The sequence below is a fragment of the Anser cygnoides genome, chromosome 7 (assembly GCF_040182565.1).
Source record: "Anser cygnoides isolate HZ-2024a breed goose chromosome 7, Taihu_goose_T2T_genome, whole genome shotgun sequence".
NCBI lineage: Eukaryota > Metazoa > Chordata > Aves > Anseriformes > Anatidae > Anser > Anser cygnoides.
In genome coordinates, this window is record NC_089879.1 from 27,834,345 (window position 1) to 27,851,958 (window position 17,614).

General features: G+C 42.3%; 1 protein-coding gene across 6 annotated transcripts in view; it reads right to left on the minus strand.

Annotated features, from left to right (window-relative positions):
* The window catches only part of ARID5B (AT-rich interaction domain 5B), a 116,606-nt gene that overhangs the window by 27,158 nt on the left and 71,834 nt on the right, over positions 1–17,614 (minus strand). For all 6 annotated transcript variants that reach the window (XM_067001097.1, XM_067001098.1, XM_067001096.1 and 3 more), the window contains 3 exons: positions 10,977–11,089; positions 4,304–4,508; positions 1,958–2,010 (listed from right to left, as the gene is read on the minus strand). In XM_067001097.1, the coding sequence (XP_066857198.1) occupies positions 1,958–2,010; positions 4,304–4,508; positions 10,977–11,089 (371 nt within the window). The remainder of the gene's footprint in view (positions 1–1,957; positions 2,011–4,303; positions 4,509–10,976; positions 11,090–17,614) is intronic.

Consider the following 17,614-nt stretch of genomic DNA (forward strand, 5'->3'; position numbering starts at 1 on the left):
CATTCAGGGAATATAAGGCAAAGGCAGATCTATACTGAGGATGAGGCTGCTCAAAGCAGAGGATGAGGTCAGGCAGCCTCACATTCCATGTACAACCCAAATCACATCAACGTGCTCCTCCCTACTTCAGCTCTTCTGTGGAGAGAGCACATAAGCCACTCACATCCAAAAAACAGGATCAGGCCCATCACTTCAGCCAGAGACATTCCCAAATCGAAGGTGGGCTCCCAGGTACGTCAGACAGCTTGAACTATTATTGCCATTTTCATCAAACGAGGCAAGTGTCCCTAACCAACAAAGAACACCTGTCACTGAGAAAAGGACAGGAGCTCTGACACAAGGAAGGACCGATGCTACTCTGTATGACACTCTCACGTGTGTGCTCCTTTCCCTCTGATCCTCACGTTGCCTCTCACAGCGTCTGCTGCTCTTGGTAGTCCTGGCTCTCCAGTCTCTTGTTCACAAACTCACCCTCCTATTCCTGCTCCTCCAGGCACAGGGGTTCACCTTCTTCACCATCTCTAAATCCTCCTGCGCTCTCTCATTCTGGCACTAAAGCTCAGCTCTCTCCAGCAAGCCACCATTTTGGCACCCCTGCTTCTAGCTGCAGTCCCTTCAAGTAGGTCTGAAACATTGCTGCCTCCCTGAGCACTCTGAACACCTCGCTCTCCTCTCAACTTTCTTCCTGGCCTTCTCTTTGTGCTCTGGATCAAGATCAAGATTTAGCCCTCATTTTCACTGTACTTTGCCACTCACAGCAATTATTGTTGGCTCATAGTTTCTGTAACAATATATCTATGCTAGCTATGCATGCATATATACCCCTGAGCACACCTACACACACTCCTGTACATAAGCATGGTATGTGCTGATTAATGAAAGATATAGAAATAACAGAAGCCAAATCAAGCATAGATTTTTGTTGAGAATGTCAGATTCCATGTTTCACAAAATCCCAACCACACCCATGCTAATAAACCCGGGCTGTTAATTTGTAGAACAATATGCTTTATTGTATGGTACGAAAATGGTGAGTTTTGTATTTTGGTTCAAGTAACTTTCAGTCTCTTGATAGTGCATTTCTTCTTGTCAGTTCTCTACAGCACAGATATGTCCCAGATTACTTCGTAAACAAAGCAAAAATAATTTCTTTCATCCAACTGCGGCAGGAACTGAACAACTTAATCTGATCATTGTGTGCAAAGAAAATATTTCCAATGACGACATCTTCCTATGTCAATTGGTTTTTATTACAGATGTCATCTCTATGTGCCATATTAATGCAGCTCTTTCTTCTCATTTCAAGATTTTAATCTAAGTTTGTTGCTCTAATATTTTATTGGTTCAAAATACATGCTGTAAAATCCATGGCCTTCAAATTTTCCTGTGAGCTAAAAATAAACTGCTCTTGTCAGATATGGTTAGCTGATAAAAAGTGTCAGAGACTTTTCTGAATTACTTTGATAACTTCCTGTTTATGTGGTACTGACCCTTGTCTAATAAAGATCTTTTACACTTGGAATAAGAGAAGATACTGCAGCATACTATTCCTTAATGGACAATGCTGATTACTTTTGAAAGCCTTTAATACATTTCCCATATTAGACATGAACAGATGTCAGGGATGTTGCCAAGTGAAATTTCTTTTATGCAATCTTGGCTTGTTGTACAATAATAGCCCTTTCTCAACATGGGAAAAAATTACAGACCCAACTAATTTCCTTGACAGGGAAGAGTTACATATGTTTTCCACTTGTAGCTTTTACGACAAGTTTACAATTTTGCCAAACCTGGAACTAATTGGGACTGTTTCCAAAAACGGTCCAATAAACCCACAATGTGTACAGCTAGCCTAAAATGCAGCAAATGATTGTTTGCTTTAACTTTTTTTTTTTTTTTTCTAACAGGGAAAAGTCAGATTGCACAATTATTTCATTTAAGTTACTTAAACACTTACTGTTTCATATCCTCCCAGTTTTTGAGCAGCTTGAAACATAGTCCAAAGGTTAACTGTTAGAGGGACAATAAGTATTTAGATAAGCATTGCATTAACCAACATATTTCAAAGAAATGTAAATTAAACAGTTCTTTTTAAAAAAGCAGAAAAAAAGAAAGCTCACAGCCCCTGAAAAAGCTCCTGTGAAACATTTTCCAAAGAGATATTTACATAATCTGAAAAGTAAATATTAGCCCATACTATGTATATTTTTTTAATTACATATAAGAGAACACACTTAGATTCCTTAACAGGACTGGAAAAACACACTGAGACAAAGGTATTGGGCTCATTTGACTTTGCTGATAAGAAGCACAGTATAATGAGACTATAGCATATTTCCATAATTTTGATAACAAAAATTACTCATTGGGAAGAATGTTGCTTTTAATTATTTGTTTAATACTGATTTCATTAGCAAGCAAGCATGAGCCACACACTGGCTCCCAGAGAAAGCCTATTGATTAAACAACAATATCCAATATTTACTGCAGCTCAGGTAATGGCCTCCATAATCAATAAGCAATAAGCTGTGTTCAAATGGATCTTGTGTAAATGAACCTGGGGGAGCCCAAATGCAAATTACCATAATAATTATGGTATGGGTGGTCGTGCCATGCCCATGGCTGTGGGGTGGAAGGAACAGAGGCAACTCCTTCAAAAGGCATGTTGGAAGATGCTTGTTGCTTCCTGCATAATTCCTCCCCTCTCACGTGCTTTTCATGCTGGTTTTTATTTTTTATTTTATTTTGATAGAAGAAAATTTGATGTCTCAGCTTTATGAAAAGTCTACGCACTGTTCCACCAACAAGCAGTGGCTCCCAACAGACACACTGCAAGCACTGCAGGCCAGACTCAGCAGTACGCTGCACAGTACAGCAGACAGGATCTCTTCCTCCACGGGGAGCATGCTCGTTTGCAGTGTACATACTGCTTCTTCCCACTAACCTATTTATACTGGCAGTGTTTGCACAGGTCTTGGTGGACAAATACAGAGCCCTGTCCTGCAAACATTTCTGCTCTTCTCAGCATACTTACTCTTGGCATTTAAGTATTTGCTGGATCTGGCCCCTAATTTCTAATGAATGACAGGCAACTTTCAGCGTATTTCATCTAAATGTTAGCAGAGAGCCCTACCTTAGATGGGGAATTTTAGAAATAATACTTAAGCTCGTCTTTCATGCCTCCCTATCCCCATGCTTGATGGAGTGCAAAATAAGATGGGGGGGGGAAGGTGAATTCTTTCCTCAACACAGAACGTTCTGAAAGCCTCATTGAACCTTGTACTGCTTCAAAGCTATCAAGAGCTTTGCCTAGGCCTTGATTTAATCTGAATCAATGCATAATGCAACGAAGCCGTTCATAGTACATTAATTTTACTTCCATTTCAAGCAGCCAGTTTTCAGACAAACACTGTAATCATTCGGAGTTATATAAGTTTATAATGGCTGCTGGAGGCCTGTTGCAATCAGTGCCAATTGCTATTAGGTATGTAAATTGTTATGTAAAACATACAGGTTTGACATTCTTCATCAAAATAACACATGGTTTTAATCTGGGAGATAAATTAGAGTAAATAATATTTCAGTCCATGAAGTCCTCCCTTTAAGGAAAGAAAGTATCATTCAACCTATAGATAAGGAGAAAAAATACCCCCATTTACAGCTTTTGTTGGAAACTCTGAAAGATCTACATTGCACTGCAATATTTATGTGAAATTTAGTTACAACTGTATCTTCTCCACCTACAATTGCTTTACAGATTGTGGCACTACAAACTGTACATGCCAAAGCAATTTTAAACATTGTATTCTGTATTAAACAGATACAGTCTGGTTTTATATTCTCCAAAGTCAGTAATTTATTAACTATAAACACATTTTTGGGCTTAAAAATCTGATCCCTTTTGTGCCTTTCTTGACCACCTTTAAATGTCTTCCTTTAATATTTGTCCTTTCATAAAGAACATCTGGGCACAATAAACATACGTCATATTATTAACTCAGAAGAAAGGCATTACAGACGCTGCAGATTTACAAAACAGAAAACTACAGAGTTTTCAACATGCCTATTTCTAGTCATAATCAGCGGATTTAAACCTATAAATATCCAGCAGCAACTACCCCAGAAGGAAGAGATGCAAATCTGGGCATAAGACAGTAAAATGCCTGGACTGAAAAATGTGTAGATATAAACATGGTCCTCCTATCAGTAAGGATTTAAAATAGGCTCCGTGTGCAAATGCTTTCTCCAGAGAAGCCAAACCATTCTAAAATGTCAACAAGAAATTGAGAAAAAGGATACTTACTCTGCTTAAAACCTAAATAGGGTATTCGTTCAATTGGTGTTTTCCTTTCTTTCATATATTTATAAAGTGCCACAAGGAAAGCCTGCTCATCAGCTCTGCATTCTTCACCTACGGCAATCTTTGATTTATCCTCACTTGAGCCTTTTTTACAGTTGCTGTTGTTACTCTTGGGTTTGGGCAAAGCTGACTTAGCCTCACATTTTACCTGGGAAAAAAAAAAAAAAGAAAAAGATGTCATATCAGATCTGGGTAACCTTTAATTTTCACTTAAGGAATAAATACCCTCTCCTAGCAGAATGGATTGTTGAAAAAACGAAGGCCAAACCATGCAACTGTGTTTGAGAGGAAACAAAGGAAGCTATTTATAGAGCTAAATGTCTTGTTCTGAATCTTAGTCACAACATTTTTAAATAGCCACATCTTTAAATCATTATAACCCATTGGTAATGCTCTCCAGATCTGCATTTTTATGACTATACATTGCTATGTCACAGACAGCTCCCATCTCTCACATACACTTGCCATTAGCAAGTCTAATAATAACCTTCGTTCCAGGACTGACACTGAGCATTGTCAACTCTCGTAGACAACCCTTGGAGCTGAGGGTGCTCAGCCCCTTCCAGGAATGCTCAGCAGCCAGCTCAGGAAAGACACATTTTTCTCTCCTTTGGCCCACCAAAATAGATGCAGACCTTGGCAAGCCTTAGCCAGGCAGACCCCTCGGCACACACAAGTGGAGGTTCTGCTGTAGCACAGACTAAAGCCTACTGGGTTTGAGCATCTGCTTGAAGTTAAGCACAGCCCTAGGTATTTAGCAGACGGAAGAGGCTGGTAACAGGAGCCTTTCCTGGTAGGCACCAGCAGCCCCAATGCACGTGAGTCACAAAGCTCTGCATCTCCCACTGGCCTCCCCGGCTGACGTGTGCCAGTCAGGAAGCCAACAAATTGGAACCACTTTACTTCTCATCAGTATTCAAACACGGGAACAAACATCCAGCGAGACTGGCTTAATCCTGCAGTCCTCCTGAAGATAATCCTCTCAATTGAATCAAGTGAGTTACAGTTTGAGCATTCCCATAATTTGTGTGTACCGAAAACAAAACAGCAGAACCTTGCAAACTGATGTTTACAAGCTCTCCACATCCAAGATGGGATCAATGCATTTCCAGTGAAATACTGGAAGTCATCTACCGACAGGTAGCGGAGATGGTTACAGGCTGTGTTTTGGATTTGCACTTTCCCTTCAGTGCTTGCAAGTGCTGTGAGGAGCCTTATGGCAACTCCACATCCAAACCTAGAGCTGTCCTTGGGGCTCTGGGAGCGGGCAGGGAGACCGTAAGAGCAGTACTTGGCATCCTGGGAGGGCAGCAGTGTATCTCGCTGAATAGGAAGACAGGGGCTCTTGGTCAAGTAAACCACTGACTCCCCTTCGTCCTCCCTTCTTCTATACCAGGTGCTTCGGGGGTACTTCCTGACTTTTCTTGAGGTAAGTGCTATGAAGAGCATTATGTAAATGCTGTAAACAAACAGCAAACATACCACTGGAAAGTCTTTGGTATGCTTACCTCAATAAAGCTACCCTGTGCTCAGGCTCAGGGCAAGCAAAATCTTTTATACTCCCCCAATGTGTTAATTTTGCAAAAAGCACTGATTTAGGGTTAGCTGTCTCCACAGTTTTCCATAGGCATTGGACGAGGCAATGCTGGAGGGGAGATGTGGCCACAATTTTCCAAGATACTTGATGCTGCTTAAAAACTCCCTGTTGGACACCGCAGGGTACAGGCTTGGTCCTCCCAGGAAATGCAGCAGGGACTGGAAAATGGACTTCCTGCAGGGTTTTTCTTGGTCACTTACTCCTGAAGAATGCTTCCTGTATTGCTCAATATTCTCTGCTTGCATGTTACAAAGAGATATTGTCTTCCTATGGCACAAGACACCATGCTTTGCCTTTTGGTAATAGACACACTCGCTGATTGAACTTCTGTAAAGATCCTGGGTTTCATCCAAAACTCGATGAAGTTAATAGGAATCTTTTCCTAGTAAATGAACTTTGGATTTCCTCACTCCACTTTTCAGTTCAGAACTTAATCCCTTGACTTTTTTACTTTGGCTCCTTGCAAAATTGTTTAACAGCTTCCACTTGTAAAGTTTAGATTATATTGTCATAATTTTCAGTGCATTACTAAAGACTGGGTTAGCACTCCCAATATAAACCCATAATTTCATTAAATATAGGATTTTAAATTTGAGCTGCAAATGTGTTGCAAGGTAAAATTTGGAATCAATTTACTGGACCTGGGAACAATTTTTTTAGTTTTGAAGCCCACTTGCTTGGCAGACCCAATCTATATCTATTTATCTATCTCCACCTTTTTAGTGTTTTCTTTTTTTTCTTTTTTTTGAACTGGGCAATTCAACTATGCTCGCAAAGGCAGCCTGGGCACAAACGCTAAATCAAATCAAAGCTCACTTCTCTGAAAGCAAACTAATGGTAAGGGATGTTACTCCTAAGGAGACAAAAGGAAACAAAGAAAGTAATGTATAAAAAAAGCCACTGGGAGTGAGAAATCCCCGTGTTACACATAATGTCCTTCTCTACAGCATACAGAGAAGAGAGGTCAAAGCGCCTGTGGATCTCAAAGGTGCCAAAATGCAAAGAAAGGCCTCCAAGTAGTGTCAGGTTCAATGAAGCTTTGATGAAGGCTGCAATGCTTCATCCACAAATGTTCGAGGCACACGCCTCGTTTCTGGAACTTCCCCTGCATGCGACAGGAGACATGAATGAATGCCGTGACCAGTGATTAATGACAACCCAAAGGGCCAAATGCCATTCTGGATAACACCAGTGTAAATCCAGCATAAATGCACTGAAGTCAGTTAGAGCTATGCCAGATTTGCACCAGGGAACAGAGACCGACCTTCTCTCTCAAAGCACAGTTTCGAGTCTTCCTAGAAGGCAAAGACCTGGACGAAGGCCCCAAACACAGAGTTTTGCTTGGCTCTGCTCTCTTCTCTGGTCTGCTCAGAAAGCAGAAACGACTCCGTTATAAAGGGAGAGCTCAATTTCCACTGGAGCTAGAGCTCTTGTGCTGTAGCTTTGGTGCAAGTAACACATCCAAAATGAAACCGAGGGCTAATGCCCCAACAGGCAATCCAGAGCTGCAGTGTGGAGAGGCTGGGTGTGTGCTGAGACGGGCTCTGGAAACATCTGAGCACATCTTTCTGCTTGTTCCATCAGGAGTGCATGATCCGTGGTCAAACGCTCGGTGAGCATCACGGCTACACCCGTGTGTTTGTTTTCTCCTGCCAGAGGTCACACACACAGCAGACCGCTACAGAGATGTATTTTAGAGTTTCAGTCAGATAATCTCTGAGGCTCTCAGAATAAATCTTCAGGTCTGAGAGCGTGCCAGGCCACCTGTGGCCACAGAAAAAGCAAATCCTGGCAACTTTTAAACTAATTTCCCAGATCTTGCCAAATAAATGAAGTGAGAGATTTACTTTAGCATTTACACTAGGAGATGTAATGAGTAGATTCATTTGGGGACAATCTCCATGTTTAACAAGTTAATCCTTTCAGCTCTTCGAAATGGTCATATCAGCCAGTTGTAAAAAGCCTTACAGTGCTCTTTTACACGCTTTGAATGGGAACGCTCTTTGGGCGCATGAAGTGAGAAGAGTTTGCAGGTACACCGAGGGTTATGCTGGAGCTTGCAAGCCACAGAAGCCTGTCCAGTGGTGCTGACATGTGAGATATGAAAGGCTCCAGGTTCCTAGGAATGCCAGAGAGAAGAGTTCGACATATGCCTCGCCAGCAGAGCTGATCCTGCCTGGGCTGATGGCCCAGCCTGGGAGGGATCTCCCCCGGGATCTTCCCAGGGAGGTAAAAAAAAGGAGACAGCAACCAGCAAAGAGACCAAAAGCAAGAAGTGGTACACGCATGAGCCACTTCCCCTGGCAGCAGCCGCAGGCCCAGGACCGCACTGTCTGTCCTGCTACGGCTCTACTCTAACAAGCCACACATGTTGGACTCTGCTCAGAACTCCTCCTACCGAACCAAAGGCTCTTCTGCTTCAAGTAACAGTAAAAGCCTACGAAACGATCTGCTCGTGGCTCAAGGTAAACATGCCTAACGAAAACTAAATTGTAAGAATGTACAAAGCTTTCTAGTCATTGGCAGCTGAGAACACAAAATGCAGCAAGTCATTATAACCATGTGGTTTGTGTTCGTCTTGACAGGCTCAAAACCGCAGTCTTCAGAATGCCACTTCTGCCATTTCCCTACCCAAACCCTACAGCCACTGCGTCTCCATCAGAGCCTTCTCCCCACCACCCTAGAAATTAGGCTGCTGTCAGACACTGGGTGCCATGAGCTGAGGATGAAAGCAGCACAATTTCTGGTTGAAAGGGATTTTAGCTGGAACAGGAATACGGCCAAGACCATTGCCAAAACTTTTCAGCATCTGACACAAGTGGATTTGTCCCATTTAATCTAGCAGTTTTCAGCTCTGCTTTTCACGAACCCATTACCAGCATTCGTCAGAGGTAGAGCAAGGACAGAGGAGAAAAACTGGTGGTGAAGCCCAACACGAAGCCTAAGCTGATGACAACACCTCAGCTATTCCCCAAAATGAGAAGACGGTAGGTGGGTCTCCACCCCACCACCCAAACACACTTCCCCTGCTCCCCCTGAAACCTACTAGCAGGGCCTCCATAAAGTGCAATCCATCTGCTTTGGAAGGTCTCTGATTCACTACCCCCCTCTTATTAAAGTATATCCGTAGCTCTGAGACACAGATTGGTGCAAAGAGCCACAGTGAAGTCAGTCTGACTACATGCAAGGACATTATATCATGAGCACGTCTATTATTTATAATGAAATTAAGCTGGCCAAGATAATTAATGCTATTAATATCTGCACAATGATGAGCACAGTATGACTAGATAAATAGGCAGAATTACTTCTTATCTGAAATATCCTCCCATTTGACTAGTAGGGTGAACCCAAATATAAACAGAGAGGATAAACAATTTGGTATGAAGTGTTACTGTTGTTTTTAATTATCTAACACCTATACGTCAGGTGCTAAAGAGGCAGAACAACTCATGCCACAGGCCAGGGTGCTTTGGCAACACAGCTCATGCTGGATTTTCCTAGTAATATTTTAACATTAAAAATGTCTGGGGGGCAGGGGAATTGAGGCAAATTGAGACATTTTCACACTGCAGCTTTTGCACATTCCTCCACTGAGCAAAAACATTCAGGCAAACTCTATAGTATCTGGCAGGACCCTGCAACTCAACACACCAGGCTCCATCGCCTTTTACCACGCCTGTCTAATACGATAGTACAGCCTCCAACTGAGCACAATAGGGCACAAAGAGAAGAGAAACAGTGACTTAAGGGCAGAGCTTCATCATGAACTTCAGCCTCTTTTATCGTCATCAACAGAAGGCACAATTTTAACTGAACTCCTAGGGAGGAGGAGGAGGTGGAATTTAATTTGCCTTCCTATGAGAAACCCAGAGCAGAACACTTCCACTTGACCTCTTTAACCTCCTAATCTCCCAGGACATTCACAGACTATAACAATACGAACGTAAATGGATCTATAGATTCACTGTATTTCCTACGGAGATGGTCACAACAATGGAAGCATTTTCCAGATACACATCCATCTAATTTAGTGAAACAATGGACTTAGGAGGAGTTGGCCTAAACATTCAGTCTATGCAAACATGTTTAGCAAGGGCTCAAAAGTATCACAGTGACAAAGTTCTGTCATAGATAAAAATCTAAAAGTATTGCTCTAAGTAATTTTCCATCTTTGCATCTTCCAGTTTCAAATTAAATCATCTTGAAAGAAGACATTTTTGCTACTTTTTTTTAAGAGAAAATCAAATTCTTATTTAAAACCACACAAACAACAGAGAAAATAGGATGTATATTACACTATAGAAGCTCAATTTTTAAAGTAGCTTTAAGGAAAAGACACAAACCCCCAAATACCTAAGAGATAAGCCTATAAACACAAACCAACGATCCAATTTTTTACCAGCAGTATAGGCTAAGCACTGCAGTAAATACAGAAGGCTCCGTACACTGAACCTTGGAATGAATACGCAGCTCAGCACCAAGTATTAAAGAAACAGTCTTTTTTTCTTTTGTTAAACGTTTGTACTGCCCCCCCCCCCCTTTTTTTTTAAAAGTCAAGATCATAACATCAGGGTAATCTCATTTGTATGTGCTTCTTAGAAACCATTATTTAAGCAGCTCTTGTTTCATACTCTGTTTATCTTCAAACTTATATTTAGAAGTGCATTGTAACAGGGTGAGCTGCTCCCTGGTTTATTTTTAATTTGAAGATACTGTCACAAACTATGTTTGTGTGTCACAGAATGTGAAAACTAACAGTGGATGCCAAGAAAGCTTAAGCACTACCAGTTACCAACACGCTGATAGCATTAGGTTGTTAGGCGATTATAGTTACTGGTAACTTTGAACACAGACATGATTTAACGTGAAGAATAAAACTGTTGAAAAAAAATTACATTTATCTCCCCAAGAAAATAAGTTACATTCTAAATTCAAAACAGCGTGCTGGGAAACAAAGGCAAGGCTGTACCTAAAAAAAGGAGAATGTACTGAAAAGAATATTATTAAGTGATTTACCTTGGCAACAGCTTTGCTTTCAGAATTATTGTTGGAATCCTTAATGCCATTTAATGAATCTCTTCTTTGTGGGCAAGGCTTCTTTTTGCGTGGTCTGCCTTTAAGATTTGGCGCTGAAAATTAATGGAGAACAATTTGAGTACATTGTCTTATACTGGATTCTTAACAGCTGAAAGCATAATAAATAATTCCACTACAATCAGTCACAGAAACGTACACATCTGTCTACAGTAAATGCTTACTACGAGATTCCCGTCCTCCATGGGTTACATCTTGACACACTATACGTTTCTATATCATATTCTCCAAGGCTAATCTATTCTACTTTCACGTAACTAATTAATACAAAGTCAAACACTGGTCTCTGAGGGACTGGGAGAGAAAGCACGAATATTTCTCCATGGTACAAAAAAGAAGAAAATAGAATATTAATAGGTAACTTTGCATTAATCAGCCTGCTCCATTTAATATTTTCAATCTTTAAGTAAGAGGACTAACTACTATTTCCAACTTTGGGAAACATCTGTTTTTGGAAATGTTCTGAAATATTGAAATTCCTTACAGCTCCAAGAAATGTTTATATACCCTGTCATTCTTGTCAAAGTTCTTCTAAAAAAGTTTTTTTTTTTTTTTAAAATTACCCCTGAGTCCTGAAATGGATCAAAAAACGTAACAACTAGCTCTAGAAGTTGACAAGTACTGAAATAAGTGATTGATTGTTTCATAAGGGTTACATACCACACGTATAAATTAACATGAATCACTTTCAGTTTTGTCCAATTTTTAAGATAAAACAGCTCTGAAATAACACAGTGACTAAATCCTGGCCATGCTGAGCCACACTAAGAATGGGATATGGATCATCATAAAAAAATATCAGATTCATCTTTCAATCATGATATTACAATATAAATTATGACCACATATAGAAATAAGAGATGAAGCAGATGTTTGTTCATTATTAAGTGTCCTGCCTGCTTTCAAATTTAAAAATCAGCCTCCAACTACTATGGCAACATTTAAAGTGATAAACAATCATTAACTAATGACTGTACTGAAGAAGATAATTTCCTTTAAACCTTTAATTTCTAGGTAACCATTGTTTTCATTACTTAAAGGGATGATTAGAACAATGTCAGAAATCTGAACACCACAAACCTCTTGAGTGCCTTCTAATTGTTTCTAATCTTACATTTGTCACACAGTAAGCCAGTGGTTTCAGGACATTTTACATTTTAATTAGTTTGCCAACACAATAAAGGGTGCTAATTTGATTTTATAGTTTGAATAACAGTGTCATATGTGGTCTGCTCTGAGAAAAATAAAAGTCATGGGTTTAAAACCAAAAAGTCGAGAAGACTCATCCTTTCTTCCCCTAGCACTGACACAGAGTAAATATATGTACGTGTACGTCTGCGAGTCCCTATTTGTGTATGTATAAAAATATGTTTATCTCCCTACAGAAACATCTCCATCTATCTCCAGCCAAGCTCATTCTGCTTATTGAAAAGTACTGCAGAAAGCAATTTTGAAATTGTCATGTGAGGCTAGCATGCAAAATCAAACAAAGAGATAAAGAAATTATTACCCATTCCAGCTGACAAACATCTGCCTGATTTCTATCTGTACTCATGAATGCTACAGCATGCGACTGCACCCCACGCCACGGGGAGCCTCGGCGCGCCGTGGGTGTTGCTCTGACACCGGCCGCACACCGCCGCCACTCGCCCTGCTTGCCCCCGGCCGCTCCATCGCTCCCACCAGTGGGCGAGCGGCTCTGGGGCCGGGGCAGGCACTGAGGGCTCGGGGCCCAGGTTGCTGTCCCCGCCACTGACACCATGCTGGGGCTGGCTGCTCGCACATGGCCCACACATGAGCTGTGCGGCCTTGCCGACGGCCGGTCGCAGCGCTCATACCTTGCTTGGAAGGGCACTCGAATGATAGCAATGGTTCCTCCATGTGCTGCACCCTGGCGCACGTGTGGAAATGTCGCCCAGCCTTCGAACGGGTCCCTGACACAGCCCAACCGGCAGTGGGAGAGTGGTTCAATGTGGACCAAACATGAATTACTTTCTTCTTTATTTTTATTTTTTTTTTAAGTAAAGAAAGTAGTTCAAGGCTCAATGTTTTCCAAACATACTTGTTATCCTGAGTTTTGGCACTGTACTTTGTATCGCACTATAAAGCACTCCTAATGTTTTGCTAAAAGCCTTAAAAGCAAAAAGGCATTTGTTACTAAATTCCAGGTATATCGAGCTTGCATACAAACACTGTTTGCGTTGGAGCCCTCGACGGCCGAACTGGCACGAGACCATTACCACGGCGGGTTTTTGTGCTCCCCCAGTTGCCGAGGCACTGCGGCAGGGAGTGCTTGGAGCACCGCGCGTCGCTTTGGGCTGCTCCACATCAGGCACACAATTAACGAAAAAGCAGCCATTGGAGTTAATACCAAAAGAGAAGGCCCTTGCCTCTAATATCTACTCCATAAAAGAAAACATTTGAAATAGCTCCAGTCGCACTTGAAACAAATCCATTAACATTTGCTCCCTAAATCATTATAAATAAATGCATTATTCGAAGATTATTTATATTTCAGCTAGATCCATTTTGTTCTCTTGAGCAAGAAAACATGACAAGGACTGAACAAATAATTTACAACAAGGCACGTTTTAATTTTTTTTTATTTTTTTTTGTTTCATTTATGACATATTCATGAGCACACTGCAGATTTCTTGAATTTCTTATTCATAATTATTTTAAAGCAATTTTATGAACATGTTGTGGCTTAATCTCTGTCAGCTTTCCTGATAACATTGGATGTTGAATACGGACTGGATAGTAAAGGGAATATCCTTTGTTTTTTTCTGCTTTCTGTTTGGAGAGGGACTTATGGCATCAATACCTGAGAATATCTGAAACAATTCAATTTTTTTACATGTTTGCGCATATGGCTTTCAAATTCATTTCCTGAAAGCATTTGTGCCAGTGAGAACTGGTAGCTCGTATGTTCCCAGAAGGTGAGAATTAAAGCAAAGTGAATTAAAGTAAAAAAATTGAATAAATAAGTGCAGAAAAACATTTGCATTTATTTGCCACCTCTTCAGGCAAAGTGCCTTGAACAGGAGCACAAGAGGGATGATACACTACCAGTGCAAGTAACAGACTTCTCTTCCTGTACGTTTGACGGTCACTTTTGCAAATTCGTGTCTTTTTTCCTTTCTTTGTGCTTCCTGATGTTTCTCAAAGAGGGGAAAACTGGGTTACTGAAATGTCCACCAGGACCCTTGTGCTGCTGGGAAATTTTTTTGCCTCTACTTAGTGCATGATTCAAAGGATCCTTGCTGACTCAAGGACCTTCTTCCCAGGTTGCCAGTCAACCCAGAAGGCAGGTTCACTCAGAAAACGGCAATGCACATGAAATTATCTTCCTTACAAAATCTGTTGATGCAACAGCAATCAAGAGCACAGCATGGAAAGTGACTTCAGCTGCTGAGTCCTGGCAAACCCTCCAGGTATGACCAGGTGAAACACACCCAGCCACAAAACGCCCAGCGTTAGAAGGAGCGCTCCGTGTGCTGCACAGGAGCGAGGCGGAGGAGCATAAGAGCTGGTGAGCTTCACACACGTCACTGGTGAGCCAGCCACCTTTACCCGCCACAAGGAGCTCTGAGGGACTGCTTCAGCTCTCCCCTGCTGCCAGTTTCGTATCAGCACTGCTGCTTTGTTTCCCTGCACAGTGGATCAGGCTGGTGCCACTTAAACCTGCTCCTCGGAGCCCATCACCCGGCTGGCCCCACAATGAAACCACCACCACCTGCAGCACTGCCTACTTCTTGCAGAGGAAGCTGGGGCCGTGCCACGGGTTTTTACATGGAATCAAGCAAGAATTCAAGGTGAATGAAGACCTAATTCAACCGCAAGTGTTTCTAACAGTAAAGAACAAAAGGGTTGATTATTAACTAGGATGCTTGTGGTGTGGACTTTGTTTTTCAGCTAACCACTACTCGGTAAAAGTCTTGTGCTTCTGATTAAGTGAAAGTGTGTGAAACGTGTATGTCATGAATATCAACACTTACACAAGCCACGATGACAACCATATCTTGACAACTCTTCCCATTCTGGAATACGTCTTATTGCCATCTCAGCTGTGAATTCCCAGGGAAATGAAAATTATTTAATGGGCCCTGCCCAGAGACAGGAATGTTGTTTCCTCTTCCATGTCTGAAACGGTCCCTGGATGTTGTCTGGAAACAGGTAGCCACCGCAAGTCACACAAACTGCTGCTTGCAGTCAGGTTAACTTGTGACTGAGCGGGATGCAGAGGCTGGACAGGCAAAGAGAGAAGAGGGAAGAGCTTATGGCTGTGCCAGTGGAGAGGGAGAGAAGGGGACGATGCTGGAGCTGTGCCACCAGCCAGCTCCTCTTTACTGCTTGGCTGGAGGCTCTGGGTTCAAATCACTCTCCTCCTGTGCCCACCTGGGTGATATCCAGCCACATCCATGTGCAGCGAGCCTCCCAGGTACCCAGGTAAGCTGCAGGAGGAGGCAGCCAAACCCTCCTACCTGTATTGTATCGTTTATTCCCCTACACATGGTCTCCCTGGAGCGAGAGGATGAGGAGGACTAATAGCCAGATAGAAAAAGCCAAGAGTAAGGGAAACAACTTTTTCAGGCTACAGCTGTGCTGAACTCCTTCCAAATGCCCCTTGAGACTGACTAGAAACTCCTTTTCTACCCACACATGAGCAAAAGTAAGAGCACACAGCCCTGCTCTTCACAGGGCAGGAGTGAAAGGAAAGCTGAGGTTCGTAAGCTGCCACCTTCTCCTCCGTGCCAAATCCTCACTCTCACGCATATGCCTGCCTTTAAAAGAAAAAAAAGTTTTGTACCTGATATAATGTAACTGTAGTAGTTCCTTGCCTCCTCCTCCCCAAACTGTGATTAAACTCTGCAGTACCAAAACACCAGCCACGTCCCACACGTTTTTATTACAAACTGACACACCTGATAGGTTAAATGCAAACCCCGTGTTATGCACAGCACAGAGAATTAAATTACCTGTAGATGGAGACTGGCAAACCTTTGCTGACCTAAATTTACCCCAGGAAGATGCTGACCCAGCAATCTAGAAGCCCAAAGCTTGTTCTTGTGAGCTGCCTGCAGAGCACCAGAACCAAACACAGGCAGCCCAGGGCCACCCCCAGGAGAGAAGTCAAGTCTGAGTGTTGGAGATAAACTCGGTAGAAGGCACAAAGCAAGAGACCCACAGGGGAAAGAGAGGAGCTCATGGTTAACGCTGCTCAGGCCTGCTAGGTGTTTCCTAGAAGCTGGAGGTTCTCTGTGCTCATGAAGCCATCGTAGAGCATCACTGCTCAAAAATTACATCCTCCCCTCGAGCACTCTCACCAGCCTGTGTCAGCACCAGGATTCAGTAGGTGACTGGGAGAGGGCCAGAAGGTGAGTACAGGGAGACAGCTCCAACGCTGCCCCACTCTGAAAATCTGCAATGTTGTGGCCACTGCTCTTCTGCCACAAGGCCTTCAGCTCCCCAGCCTTTAGATATCCTGTCTGCTCAGCAGGACGGGGGAAACAGGAGCATTTCCAAGCCTCCCTGACTAGTGCAACTCCCAGCTCTGGGTTAAACATGGAGATGCCAAGTTCTGGGCAGGCAAAGAATGAGATCCATGGGAGATGCCCACGTCAGCCATGATTAAACACCACATATGGTGGAAGAGTGTAGAGCACCATCAGAAGACAGTAAATCCATTAGCCTTTTTTAATACCTGCATCCCCAGGAAGCAGATAAGAGAGGTGGAGATATCATCTTCCCTGTTATTTAGCCAGTCTTACTTGAGCCATGTCCATCCTGAGAATGCAAAGTGTTATGTATGCATGGGCACCCTGGGGTACACAAGCAAGTCAAGTAATAATGACCATGGTTTTGGGGTAACCTGGCAGGTTAGTTACAATGGAACTGTATATATGTTTATTTTTAGGGAGTCTGATTATCATTGGAAGTTCAGTTGTTCTCATAACATTGTTCTCTAGATGCACATGCTTTGATGCTAGAGATGTGTTGTTATAGGGAGGGTGTTAAAAAAAACAGTGGCCTTCACACAGCTGAGGTCAAGCTATGTTGGCACTTTGTCAAAATCAGTGGTGTAGCCAAGAGGTTTTAATGAGCCTGGAATGCATTACCTCATTTGTCATACCTGGATCACTTACTCATGCCGAGTCCAAAATAACCTTGGACCTTGTTGGCTGCTCAGCAAACCATGTAAGTAAACAGCCCTGTACTCATGCCTAAAACATGTACCTTTTCCTTGCTCATTCCGCATTACTTACTCCAGAGAACATCTAAGCAACCATAACATCTAGGATCAAAGTTCTCACCTTTTCCAGGCCTCTCTGACCTGCATAAGTATTTCCAGATACAACTTCTGATTCTTGTTTGCTGGTACTCCAATTTCTCAGAAACATTCCAAAAGCAGGAGAAAAAGAGAAAGGAGTAGGTGAGCTAGGCCACCATGGTATTTTGCTGAGGCGTTTACCAGGATAGCTGCTCAGCATTGCTAATGGCCGTACAACTTAACTGCAGCCAGAATCTGCTTGGCAGTGTGGTTTTGTGACCATTTTTCT